The sequence below is a fragment of the Cyanistes caeruleus genome, chromosome 28, assembly GCF_971803275.1.
Source record: "Cyanistes caeruleus chromosome 28, bCyaCae1.hap1.1, whole genome shotgun sequence".
In the NCBI taxonomy this organism is placed as follows: Eukaryota; Metazoa; Chordata; class Aves; order Passeriformes; family Paridae; genus Cyanistes; species Cyanistes caeruleus.
The window spans coordinates 591,576-603,391 of record NC_141728.1 but is presented as its reverse complement, the minus strand read 5'-3'; the positions used below and the strand labels follow the sequence as shown (position 1 = coordinate 603,391).

Here is an 11,816-nt window from a genome sequence, read left to right as displayed (position 1 = left end):
GGGGTTACTGGGAGTAAACTGGGAGTAAACTGGGAGTAAACCGGGAGTAACTGGGACGAAGTGGGAGGGGTTAAAAGGGGGTTTGGGGGTTACTGGTTTATACTGGTTTATACTGGTTTGTACTGGTTTATACTGGTTTATACTGGTTTATACTGGTTTATACTGGTTTATACTGGTTTGTACTGGTTTGGGGTTTGGGGGTTACTGGGAGTAAACTGGGAGTAAACTGGGACGAAGTGGGAGGGGTTAAAAGGGGGTTTGGGGGTTACTGGTTTATACTGGTTTATACTGGTTTATACTGGTTTGGGGTCCGGGGGTTACTGGGAGTAAACTGGGAGTAAACTGGGAGTAAACCGGGAGTAACTGGGACGAAGTGGGAGGGGTTAAAAGGGGGTTTGGGGGTTACTGGTTTATACTGGTTTATACTGGTTTGTACTGGTTTATACTGGTTTATACTGGTTTATACTGGTTTATACTGGTTTATACTGGTTTGTACTGGTTTGGGGTTTGGGGGTTACTGGGAGTAAACTGGGAGTAAACTGGGACGAAGTGGGAGGGGTTAAAAGGGGGTTTGGGGGTTACTGGTTTATACTGGTTTATACTGGTTTATACTGGTTTGGGGTTCGGGGGTTACTGGGAGTAAACTGGGAGTAAACTGGGAGTAAACTGGGAGTAACTGGGACGAACTGGGAGGGGTTAAAAGGGGGTTTGGGGGTTACTGGTTTATACTGGTTTATACTGGTTTATACTGGTTTATACTGGTTTATACTGGTTTGGGGTCCGGGGGTTACTGGGAGTAAACTGGGAGTAACTGGGACGGGATTTGGGTTAAACTGGGAGGGAAAATGGGGAGTAAAGGCTGAGTAAGGGGGGAGTAAAGGAGGAGTAAAGGGGGGAGTAAGGAGGGAGTAACAGGTGAGTAAAGGCTGAGTAAAGGCTGAGTAAAAGGGGAGTAAACAGGGAGTAAGGGCTGAGTAAAGGGGGAGTAAGGAGGGAGTAAAAGGTGAGTAAAGGGGGAGTAAGGGGAGAGTAAATGGGGAGTAAGGGGGGAGTAAAGGGGGAGTAACAAGGGAGTAAAAGGTGAGTAAAGGGAGAGCAACAGGTGAGTAAAGGGTGAGTAAAGGGGGGAGTAAGGGCTGAGTAAAGGGGGAGTAAGGGGAGAGTAAAGGGGGAGTAAGGAGGGAGTAACAGGTGAGTAAGGGCTGAGTAAAGGGTGAGTAAGGAGGGAGTAAAAGGTGAGTAAAGGGAGAGCAACAGGTGAGTAAAGGGGGAGTAAGGGGGGAGTAAGGGCTGAGTAAAGGGGGAGTAAGGAGGGAGTAAAAGGTGAGTAAAGGGAGAGCAACAGGTGAGTAAAGGGGGAGTAAAGGGGGAGTAAGGGGGGAGTAAAGGGGGAGTAAGGGGGGAGTAAAGGGGGAGTAAGGGGGGAGTAACAGGTGAGTAAAGGGGGGAGTAAGGGGTGAGTAACCCGGGGTGGGGGGAGGGGAAAATCCGGGTCTTCCTTTGGGGTTTGGGGGTGGGGGAGGGGCGGGATTGGCTCAGTTTGGGGGTGGGGGAGGGGCGGGATTGGCTGATTTTGGGGGTGGGGGAGGGGCGGGATTGGCTCAATCCAGGGGTGGGGGAGGGGCGGGATTGGCTCAGTTTGGGGGGTGGGGGAGGGGCGGGATTGGCTCAGTTTGGGGGTGGGGGAGGGGCGGGATTGGCTCAGTTTGGGGGTGGGGGAGGGGCGGGATTGGCTCAGTTTGGGGGGTGGGGGAGGGGCGGGATTGGCTCATTTTGGGGGTGGGGGAGGGGCGGGATTGGCTCAATCCGGGGGGTGGGGGAGGGGCGGGATTGGCTCAATCCGGGGGGTGGGGGAGGGGCGGGATTGGCTCAATCGGGGGGGTGGGGGAGGGGCGGGATTGGCTGATTTTGGGGGTGGGGGAGGGGCGGGATTGCCTCACTTTGGGGGGTGGGGGAGGGGCGGGATTGCCTCATTTTGGGGGTGGGGGAGGGGCGGGATTGGCTCAATCCGGGGGGTGGGGGAGGGGCGGGATTGGCTCAGTTTGGGGGTGGGGGAGGGGCGGTTTGGGCTTTTTTTTAGGGGTGGGGGAGGGGCAGGATCGGCCCCTCTTTTAGGGTGGGGGAGGGGCAGTTTTGGCTCCTCTTTTAGGGTGGGGGAGGGGCAGTTTTGGCTCCTCTTTTAGGGTGGGGGAGGGGCGGGATTGGCTGAATCCGGGGGGTGGGGGAGGGGCGGGATTGGCTCAATTTTAGGGGTGGGGGAGGGGCGGGATTGGCTCTTTTTTAGGGGTGGGGGAGGGGCAGGATCGGCCCCTCTTTTAGGGTGGGGGAGGGGCAGTTTTGGCTCCTCTTTTAGGGTGGGGGAGGGGCGGGATTGGCTGAATCCGGGGGGTGGGGGAGGGGCGGGATTGGCTCAATTTTAGTGGTGGGGGAGGGGCGGGATCGCCCCCTCTTTAAGGGTGGGGGAGGGGCGGGATTGGCTCAATCCGGGGGGGTGGGGGAGGGGCCAAACCCGAGTCCTTTTTTAGGGGGTGGGGGAGGGGCAGTCCTGGATCCCTTTTAGGGGGTGGGGGGGGAGGGGCGGGATCGACTCCTTTTTTTTGGGGGGGGGGGGGGGGGAGGGGCAAACCCCAACCCCTCCCCCCACCCCCCAGCCCCTCCCCCACCCCCCATCGGCCCCTCCCCCCGCAGGTGGCGCAGGTGCTGCTCGGGACCCTCCAGGTGGCGCTCGGGGGGTCCCTCCTGGGGGCCCTCGGGGACCCCCTGGGGGCGCAGCTGGGGGCACCCCTGGGGGGAGGGGCCGGGGTGAGGAACTGGGATGGACTGGGAGGGACTGGGATGGACTGGGAGGGAACTGGGATGGACTGGGAGGGACTGGGATGGACTGGGATGAACTGGGATGGACTGGGATGGACTGGGATGGACTGGGAGGGAACTGGGATGGACTGGGATGGACTGGGAGGGAACTGGGAGGGACTGGGAGGGAACTGGGATGGACTGGGAGGGACTGGGATGGACTGGGATGGACTGGGATGGACTGGGAGGGACTGGGAGGGAACTGGGAGGGACTGGGATGGACTGGGAGGGACTGGGAGGGACTGGGAGGGAACTGGGATGGACTGGGATGGACTGGGAGGGACTGGGATGGACTGGGAGGGACTGGGATGGACTGGGAGGGACTGGGAGGGACTGGGATGGACTGGGAGAGGATTGGGAGGGAACTGGGAGGGACTGGGATGGACTGGGAGGGACTGGGATGAACTGGGATGGACTGGGAGGGACTGGGAGGGACTGGGAGGGAACTGGGAGGGACTGGGAGGGAACTGGGAGGGACTGGGATGGACTGGGAGGGAACTGGGAGGGACTGGGATGAACTGGGAGGGACTGGGATGAACTGGGAGGGACTGGGATGAACTGGGAGGGACTGGGAGGGAACTGGGATGGACTGGGATGGACTGGGAGGGAACTGGGATGAACTGGGATGAACTGGGAGGGACTGGGAGGGACTGGGATGGACTGGGAGGGAACTGGGATGGACTGGGATGAACTGGGAGGGAACTGGGAGGGAACTGGGAGGGACTGGGATGGACTGGGATGGACTGGGATGGACTGGGAGGGACTGGGATGGACTGGGAGGGACTGGGAGGGACTGGGATGGACTGGGAGGGAACTGGGATGGACTGGGATGGACTGGGATGGACTGGGAGGGAACTGGGAGGGACTGGGATGGACTGGGATGGACTGGGATGGACTGGGAGGGACTGGGATGGACTGGGAGGGACTGGGAGGGACTGGGAGGGACTGGGAGGGGACTGGGAGGGACTGGGAGGGACTGGGATGGACTGGGAGGGACTGGGAGGGACTGGGAGGGACTGGGAGGGACTGGGATGGACTGGGAGGGACTGGGAGGGACTGGGATGGACTGGGATGGACTGGGAGGGACTGGGATGGACTGGGAGGGAACTGGGATGAACTGGGATGAACTGGGAGGGACTGGGAGGGAACTGGGGGGGACTGGGAGGGAACTGGGAGGGACTGGGAGGGACTGGGACAAACTGGGATGGACTGGTCTGAACTGGTCTGAACTGGTCTGAACTGGTCTGAACTGGTCTGAACCGGTCTGAACTGGTCTGAACTGGTCTGAACTGGTCTGAACCGGTTTGAACTGGTTTGAACTGGTCTGAACTGGTCTGAACTGGTTTGAACTGGTCTGAACTGGTCTGAACTGGTTTGAACTGGGACTGCCCCGTTCCCCTCCCCCAGCTGGTGGCTGCGGGGGCAGCGCTGGCGGCGATGGCCAAAGGACCCTCGGCGGGACGGGTGAGAGCGGGGGGACACTGGGGACGTTTGGGGACATTTGGGGACATTTGGGGACATTTGGGGCCATTTGGGGACATTTGGGGACATTTGGGGCCATTTGGGGACATTTGGGGTCATTTGGGGACATTTGGGGACATTTGGGGACATTTTGGGGATATTTGGGGACATTTGGGGCCATTTGAGGCCATTTTGGGGACATTTGGGGCCATTTGGGGCCATTTGGGGCCATTTGGGGACATTTTGGGGCCATTTGGGGACATTTTGGGGACATTTGGGGACATTTTGGGGCCATTTGGGGACATTTTGGGGCCATTTGGGGCCATTTTGGGGACATTTGGGGCCATTTTGGGGACATTTGGGGCATTTTTGGGGCATTTTTGGGGACATTAGGGGTCACTCAGGGTCACTCAGGGTTACTCAGGGGTCACTCGGGTCACTAAGGGGTCACTCAGGGGTCATTGGGGTCACTCAGGGGTTACTCAGGGTCACTCAGGGGTCACTTAGGGGTCAGAGGTCACTCAGGGGTCACTCAGGGGTCACTCAGGGTCACTCAGGGTCACTCAGGGTCACTCAGGGGTCACTCAGGGTCACTCAGGGGTCACTCAGGGGTCACTCCGGGGTCACTCGGGTCACTCAGGGGTCACTCAGGGGTCACTCAGAGGTCACTCAGGGGTCACTCAGGGGTCACTCAGGGGTCACTCAGAGTCACTCAGGCGTCACTGAGGGGTCACTCAGGGGTCACTCAGGGGTCACTCAGAGGTCACTCAGGGGTCACTCAGGGGTCACTCAGGGGTCACTCAGAGTCACTCAGGGGTCACTCAGGGGTCACTCAGGGGTCACTCAGGGGTCACTCAGGGGTCACTCAGAGGTCACTCAGGGGTCACTCAGGGGTCACTCAGAGGTCACTCAGGGGTCACTCAGGGGTCACTGAGGGGTCACTCAGTGTCACTCAGAGTTCACTCAAGGGTCACTCCGGCCGCAGGCTCGCGCCGCGCTGGCGCTGGACATCGTGGCCGCCATCTTGTCCTTCCTGGCCCTGGGGGTGCAGGGGCTGCTCCTCCCCCACAGCTGCCCCTGGTGCTACAACCTGAGCCCGGCCGGGCAGGTGAGCGGTCACTCAGGGTCACTGCTGGGCTGTACTGGTCACTCAGGGTCACTGCTGGTCTGTACTGGTCAGTCTGGGGCTGTACTGGGCTGTACTGGTCAGTACTGGGCTGTACTGGGCTGTACTGGGCTGTACTGGTCACTCAGGGTCACTGCTGGTCACTGCTGGTCAGTCTGGGTCTGTACTGGTCAGTCTGGGGCTGTACTGGGCTGTACTGGTCTGTACTGGTCACTCAGGGTCACTGCTGGTCAGTCTGGGGCTGTACTGGTCAGTTCTGGTCAGTAATGGTCAGTACTGGTTAGTCTGGGTCTGTACTGGGCTGTACTGGTCTGTACTGGTCACTCAGGGTCACTGCTGGTCACTACTGGTCAGTCTGGGGCTGTACTGGTCAGTACTGGGATGTACTGGGCTGTACTGGTCACTCAGGGTCACTGCTGGTCAGTCTGGGGCTGTACTGGTCAGTACTGGGCTGTACTGCTCACTCAGGGTCACTGCTGGTCACTGCTGGTCTGTACTGGGCTGTACTGGTCAGTTCTGGTCAGTAATGGTCAGTACTGGTCAGTCTGGGTCTGTACTGGTCTGTATTGATCAGTACTGGGCTGTACTGGGCAGTGCTGGTCAGTTCTGGTCAGTTCTGGTCAGTCTGGGTCTGTACTGGGCTGTACTGGTCAGTACTGGGATGTACTGGTCAGTACTGGTCACTCAGGGTCACTGCTGGTCACTGCTGGTCAGTCTGGGTCTGTACTGGTCAGTACTGGTCTGTACTGGGCTGTACTGGGCTGTACTGGTCACTCAGGGTCACTGCTGGTCACTACTGGTCAGTCTGGGTCTGTACTGGGCTGTACTGGTCTGTACTGGTCACTCAGCGTCACTGCTGGTCACTACTGGTCTGTACTGGTCACTCAGGGTCACTGCTGGTCAGTCTGGGGCTGTACTGGTCAGTACTGGGCTGTACTGGTCAGTACTGGGATATACTGGGCTGTACTGGTCACTCAGGGTCACTGCTGGTCACTGCTGGGCTGTACTGGTCAGTTCTGGTCTGTACTGGTCTGTACTGGTCAGTTCTGGTCAGTTCTGGTCAGTTCTGGTCTGTACTGGTCAGTTCTGGTCAGTTCTGGTCTGTACTGGTCTGTACTGGTCAGTTCTGGTCTGTACTGGTCTGTACTGGTCAGTTCTGGTCAGTTCTGGTCTGTACTGGTCTGTACTGGTCAGTTCTGGTCTGTACTGGTCTGTACTGGTCTGTACTGGTCAGTTCTGGTCAGTTCTGGTCAGTTCTGGTCAGTTCTGGTCAGTTCTGGTCTGTACTGGTCAGTTCTGGTCAGTTCTGGTCTGTACTGGTCAGTTCTGGTCTGTACTGGTCAGTTCTGGTCTGTACTGGTCTGTACTGGTCAGTTCTGGTCAGTTCTGGTCAGTTCTGGTCAGTTCTGGTCAGTTCTGGTCACTTTGGGTCATTTTTGGGGTCAATTTTGGGTCATTTTTGGGTAATTTTTGGTCAATTTTTGGGTCTATTTTGGGTCATTTTTGGGTCATCTTTGGGGTCATTTTTGATCCATTTTGGGTCAATTTTGTCTCATTTTTGGATCATTTTTGGATCAATTTTGGGTCATTTTTGGGTCTTTTTTTATCAGTTTGGGGTCATTTTGGGTCATTTTTGGGACATTTTTGGGTCTATTTTGGGTCATCTTTGGGGTCATTTTTGGGTCATATTTGGATCATTTTTTGATCAATTTTTGGTCATTTTTGGGTCAGTTCGGGGTCAGATTTTGGGTCAATTTTAGGTCATTTTTGGATCAATTTTGGATCAATTCTGGGTCATTTTCTGGTCGTTTATGGATCAATTTTTGATCAATTTTGGGTCAATTTTGGGTCAATTTTGGTCAATTTTTGGATCATTTTTGGATCAATTTTGGTTCAACTTTGGGTCATTTTTTTATCAGTTTGGGGTCATTTTGGGTCACTTTTGGGACATTTTAGGGTCAATTTTGGGTCAACTTTGGGTCAATTTTGGCTCCGTTTTGGATCAATATTTGGTCATTTTGGGGTCGTTTTTGGGTCAGTTTTTGATCAACTTTTGCCCGATTTGGGATGAATTTTGAGTCAGTTCGGGGTCAGATTTTGGGTCGATTTTTGGTCATTTTGGGTTATTTTGGGGTCAATTTTGGATCAATTTTGGGTCATTTTGGGTTATTTTGGGGTCAATTTTGGGTCAATTTTTGATCATTTTTGGGTCAATTTTGGGTCATTTTTGGGTCAATTTTGGGTCATTTTGGGGTCATTTTTGATTCATTTTTGGGTCAATTATTTGATCAATTTTGGATCAATTTTGGTTCAATTTTGGGTCATTTTTTTATCAGTTTGGGGTCATTTTGGGTCACTTTTGGGACATTTTTGGGTCAATTTTGGGTCATTTTGGGGTCATTTTTGGGTCATATTTGGATCATTTTTTGATCAATTTTTGGTCATTTTTGGGTCAGTTCGGGGTCAGATTTTGGGTCAATTTTTGATCATTTTGGGGTCAATTTTGGATCAATTTTGGGTCATTTTGGGTTATTTTGGGGTCAATTTTGGGTCAATTTTTGATCATTTTTGGGTCAATTTTGGGTCTTTTTGGGGTCCTTTTTGGGTCAATTTTGGATCCTTTTTGTTTCAATTTTGGGTCATTTTAAGGTTAATTTTGGGTCATTTTTGGGTCAATTATTTGATCAATTTTGGATCAATTTTGGTTCAATTTTGGGTCATTTTTTTATCAGTTTGGGGTCATTTTTGGGTCATTTTGGGTCAATTTTGGGTCATTTTGGGGTCATTTTTGGGTCATATTTGGATCATTTTTGATCAATTTTTGGTCATTTTTGGGTCAGTTCGGGGTCAGATTTTGGGTCAACTTTGGGTCATTTTTGGGTCATTTTGGGGTCAATTTTGGATCAATTTTGGGTCATTTTGGGTTATTTTGGGGTCAATTTTGGATCAATTTTGGGTCAATTTTGGATCATTTTTGGGTCTTTTTGGGGTCCTTTTTGGGTCAATTTTGGATCCTTTTTGTTTCAATTTTGGGTCATTTTAAGGTTAATTTTGGGTCATTTTGGGGTCAATTATTTGATCAATTTTGGATCAATTTTGGTTCAATTTTGGGTCATTTTTTTATCAGTTTGGGGTCATTTTGGGTCATTTTTGGGACATTTTAGGGTCTATTTTGGGTCATCTTTGGGGTCATTTTTGGGTCATATTTGGATCATTTTTGATCAATTTTTGGTCATTTTTGGGTCAGTTCGGGGTCAGATTTTGGGTCAACTTTGGGTCATTTTTGGGTCATTTTGGGGTCAATTTTGGGTCATTTTGGGTTATTTTGGGGCCAATTTCGGGTCAATTTTTGATCAATTTTGGGTCAATTTTGGGTCTTTTTGGGGTCCTTTTTGGGTCAATTTTGGATCCTTTTTGTTTCAATTTTGGGTCATTTTCAGGTTAATTTTGGGTCAATTTTGGGTCATTTTTGATTCATTTTTGGGTCAATTATTTGATCAATTTTGGATCAATTTTGGTTCAATTTTGGGTCATTTTTTTATCAGTTTGGGGTCATTTTGGGTCATTTTTGGGACATTTTAGGGTCTATTTTGGGTCATCTTTGGGGTCATTTTTGGGTCATATTTGGATCATTTTTGATCAATTTTTGGTCATTTTTGGGTCAGTTCGGGGTCAGATTTTGGGTCAATTTTTGATCATTTTTGGGTCAATTTTGGGTCATTTTTGGGTCAATTTTTGATCATTTTTGGGTCAATTTTGGGTCATTTTTGGGTCAATTTTGGATCATTTTGGGGTCATTTTTGATTCATTTTTGAGTCAATTATTTGATCAATTTTGGATCAATTTTGGTTCAATTTTGGGTCATTTTTTTATCAGTTTGGGGTCATTTTGGGTCATTTTTGGGACATTTTTGGGTCAATTTTGGGTCATTTTGGGGTCAATTTTGGATCAATTTTGGGTCATTTTGGGTTATTTTGGGGTCAATTTTGGGTCAATTTTTGATCATTTTTGGGTCAATTTTGGGTCTTTTTGGGGTCAATTTTGGGTCAATTTTGGATCCTTTTTGTTTCAATTTTGGGTCATTTTCAGGTTAATTTTGGGTCAATTTTGGGTCATTTTTGTTTCAATTTTGGGTCATTTTTGGGTCATTTTGGGTCAATTTCGGGTCAATTTCGGGTCAGTTCGGGGTCAGATTTTGGGTCGATTTTGGGTCAGATTTTTGGGATCGCTTTTCCCGCCATTTTGAACCGATTTCCCGGGATTTTCCCCCATTTCCGCCTCCGCCAGGGGGCGCTGTTGGGCACGCAGGTGCTGCTGATGACGTCATCGCTGGCCGGGGCGATCATGGCTGTGATTGGCTGCGTGGCGGCCACCAGGGCACGCCCGAGGGCGGAGCTAACGGTGAGTGACAGCAAAGGGGGCGTGGCTTAGAGCCATTAATGAGGGTGTGGGTTATACAGCTCCCACTTCCTTATATGGGCAAATGGGCGTGGCCTGCTCTGACCACGCCCCCTTCCTCTCCCCCACAGCCCGTGGTGATTTATCAGACAGCTCTGCCCGCCCAGGGGGCGGGGCCAGCCGAGGCCACGCCCCTCGAGGCGAAATAAAGACCAATCACAGCTGAGCGTGGATTTGGCGCGTCTGATTGGCTGGGATGGGGGGGTGACGTCACGGGAGGGGAAATGGCGGGAAAAATGGGCGGGAAAATGGGGAAAAAAGGCGGGAAATGGGAAAAATTGGGGGAAAATGGGGGAAATTGGAGAAAAATGGAAAAAATTGGGGAAAAATGGGAAAAATGGGGAAAAATGAGGAAAAATGGGAAAAATTGGGGAAAAATGGGGGAAAATGGGGAAAAAGGGGGAAAAACGGGAAAAATTGGGGAAAAATGGGGAAAAATTGGGGAAAATGGGGAGAAATTGGGGAAAAATGAGGAAAAATGGGGAAAAATTGGGGAAAAATGGGAAAAATTGGGGGAAATCGGAGAAATTGGGGGAAAAGGGGAAAAAAGGGGGAAAAATTGGGGGGAAAATGAGGAAAAATGGGGAAAAATTGGAGAAAAATGGGAAAAATTGGGGGAAAATGAGGGAAAACGAGGCAGGAAGAAGAAAAAATGGGGGAAAATGGGAAAACGAGGGAAAAAATGTGGAAAAAGGGAAATTTAGGGGAAAAGGAGCCCGAAATTGGGGAAAACGGGCGGGAAAGAGGCAAAAATGGGTGGAAAAGGAGAAAAATTGGGAAAATCAGGGAGGAATGAGGGAAAATGGGAAAAATTGGGGAGAAAAAGGGTGGGAAGGGGAGAAATTGAGGGAAAATGAGGAAAAAATGGGAAAAAGTGAAGCAAAATTGGGGAAAATGAGGGAAAATGGGAAAAATTGGGGAGGAAAAGGGTGGGAAGGGGAAAAATTGAGGGAAAATGAGGGAAAAATGGGAGGAATTGGGAAAATGAGGGAAAATGGGAAGGAAGGAGGAAAAGAATAGGAAAAAATTGACTGAAAGTGGGGAAAATGAAGGAAAAATGGGAAAAATCAAGAGGAAAAGGGTGGGAAGGGGAGAAATTGAGGGAAAATGAGGAAAAAATGGGAAAATGAGGGAAAAATGGGAAGGAAGGAGGAAAAAATGGGGGGAAATGGACCAAAAGTGGGGAAAATGAGGCAAAAATGGGAAAAATTGGGGAGGAAAAGGGTGGGAAGGGGAAAAATTGAGGGAAAATGAGGAAAAAATTGGAAAATGAGGGAAAAATGGGAAGGAAGGAGGAAAAAATGGGGGGAAATGGACCAAAAGTGGGGAAAATGAGGCAAAAATTGGAGAAACTGAGAAAATGAGGGGAAAAATGGGAAGGAAGGAGGAAAAAATGGGAGTAAATGAAGCAAAATTGGGGAAAATGAGGGAAAAATTGGGAAAAATGAAGCAAAAGTGGGGAAAATGAGGGGAAAATGGGAAAAATTGGGGAGAAAAAGGGTGGGAAGGGGAAAAATTGAGGAAAAATGATGGAAAAATGGGAGAAATTGGGAAAATGAGGGGGAAAATGGGAAGGAAGGAGGAAAAGAATGGGAAAAAATTGACTGAAAGTGGGGAAAATGAAGGAAAAATGGGAAAAATTGGGGAGGAAAGGGGTGGGAAGGGGAGAAATTGAGGGAAAATGAGGGAAAAATGGGAAAATGAGGGAAAAATGGGAAGGAAGGAGAAAAAAATGGGGGGAAATGGACTAAAAGTGGGGAAAATGAGGAAAAAATGGGAAAAATCAAGAGGAAAAGGGTGGGAAGGGGAGAAATTGAGGGAAAATGAGGGAAAATGAGGAAAAAATGGGAAAATGAGGGAAAAATGGGAAGGAAGGAGGAAAAAATGGGGGGAAATGGACCAAAAGTGGGGAAAATGA

The 11,816-nt window shown here is 50.8% G+C and overlaps 2 protein-coding genes across 2 annotated transcripts in view; both read left to right on the top strand.

Moving 5' to 3' along the window:
• The window catches only part of SCN1B (sodium voltage-gated channel beta subunit 1), a 55,587-nt gene that overhangs the window by 33,493 nt on the left and 10,278 nt on the right, over nucleotides 1-11,816 (top strand). The window lies entirely within an intron of this gene.
• LOC147648988 (uncharacterized) lies at nucleotides 2,675-10,064 on the top strand. The gene is made up of 5 exons (XM_086864883.1): nucleotides 2,675-2,802; nucleotides 4,261-4,317; nucleotides 5,300-5,422; nucleotides 9,728-9,841; nucleotides 9,970-10,064. The coding sequence occupies exons 2-5, from the start codon at nucleotides 4,291-4,293 to the stop codon at nucleotides 10,045-10,047; spliced, it is 342 nt and encodes a 113-aa protein (XP_086721009.1). The 5' UTR covers nucleotides 2,675-2,802; nucleotides 4,261-4,290; the 3' UTR covers nucleotides 10,048-10,064.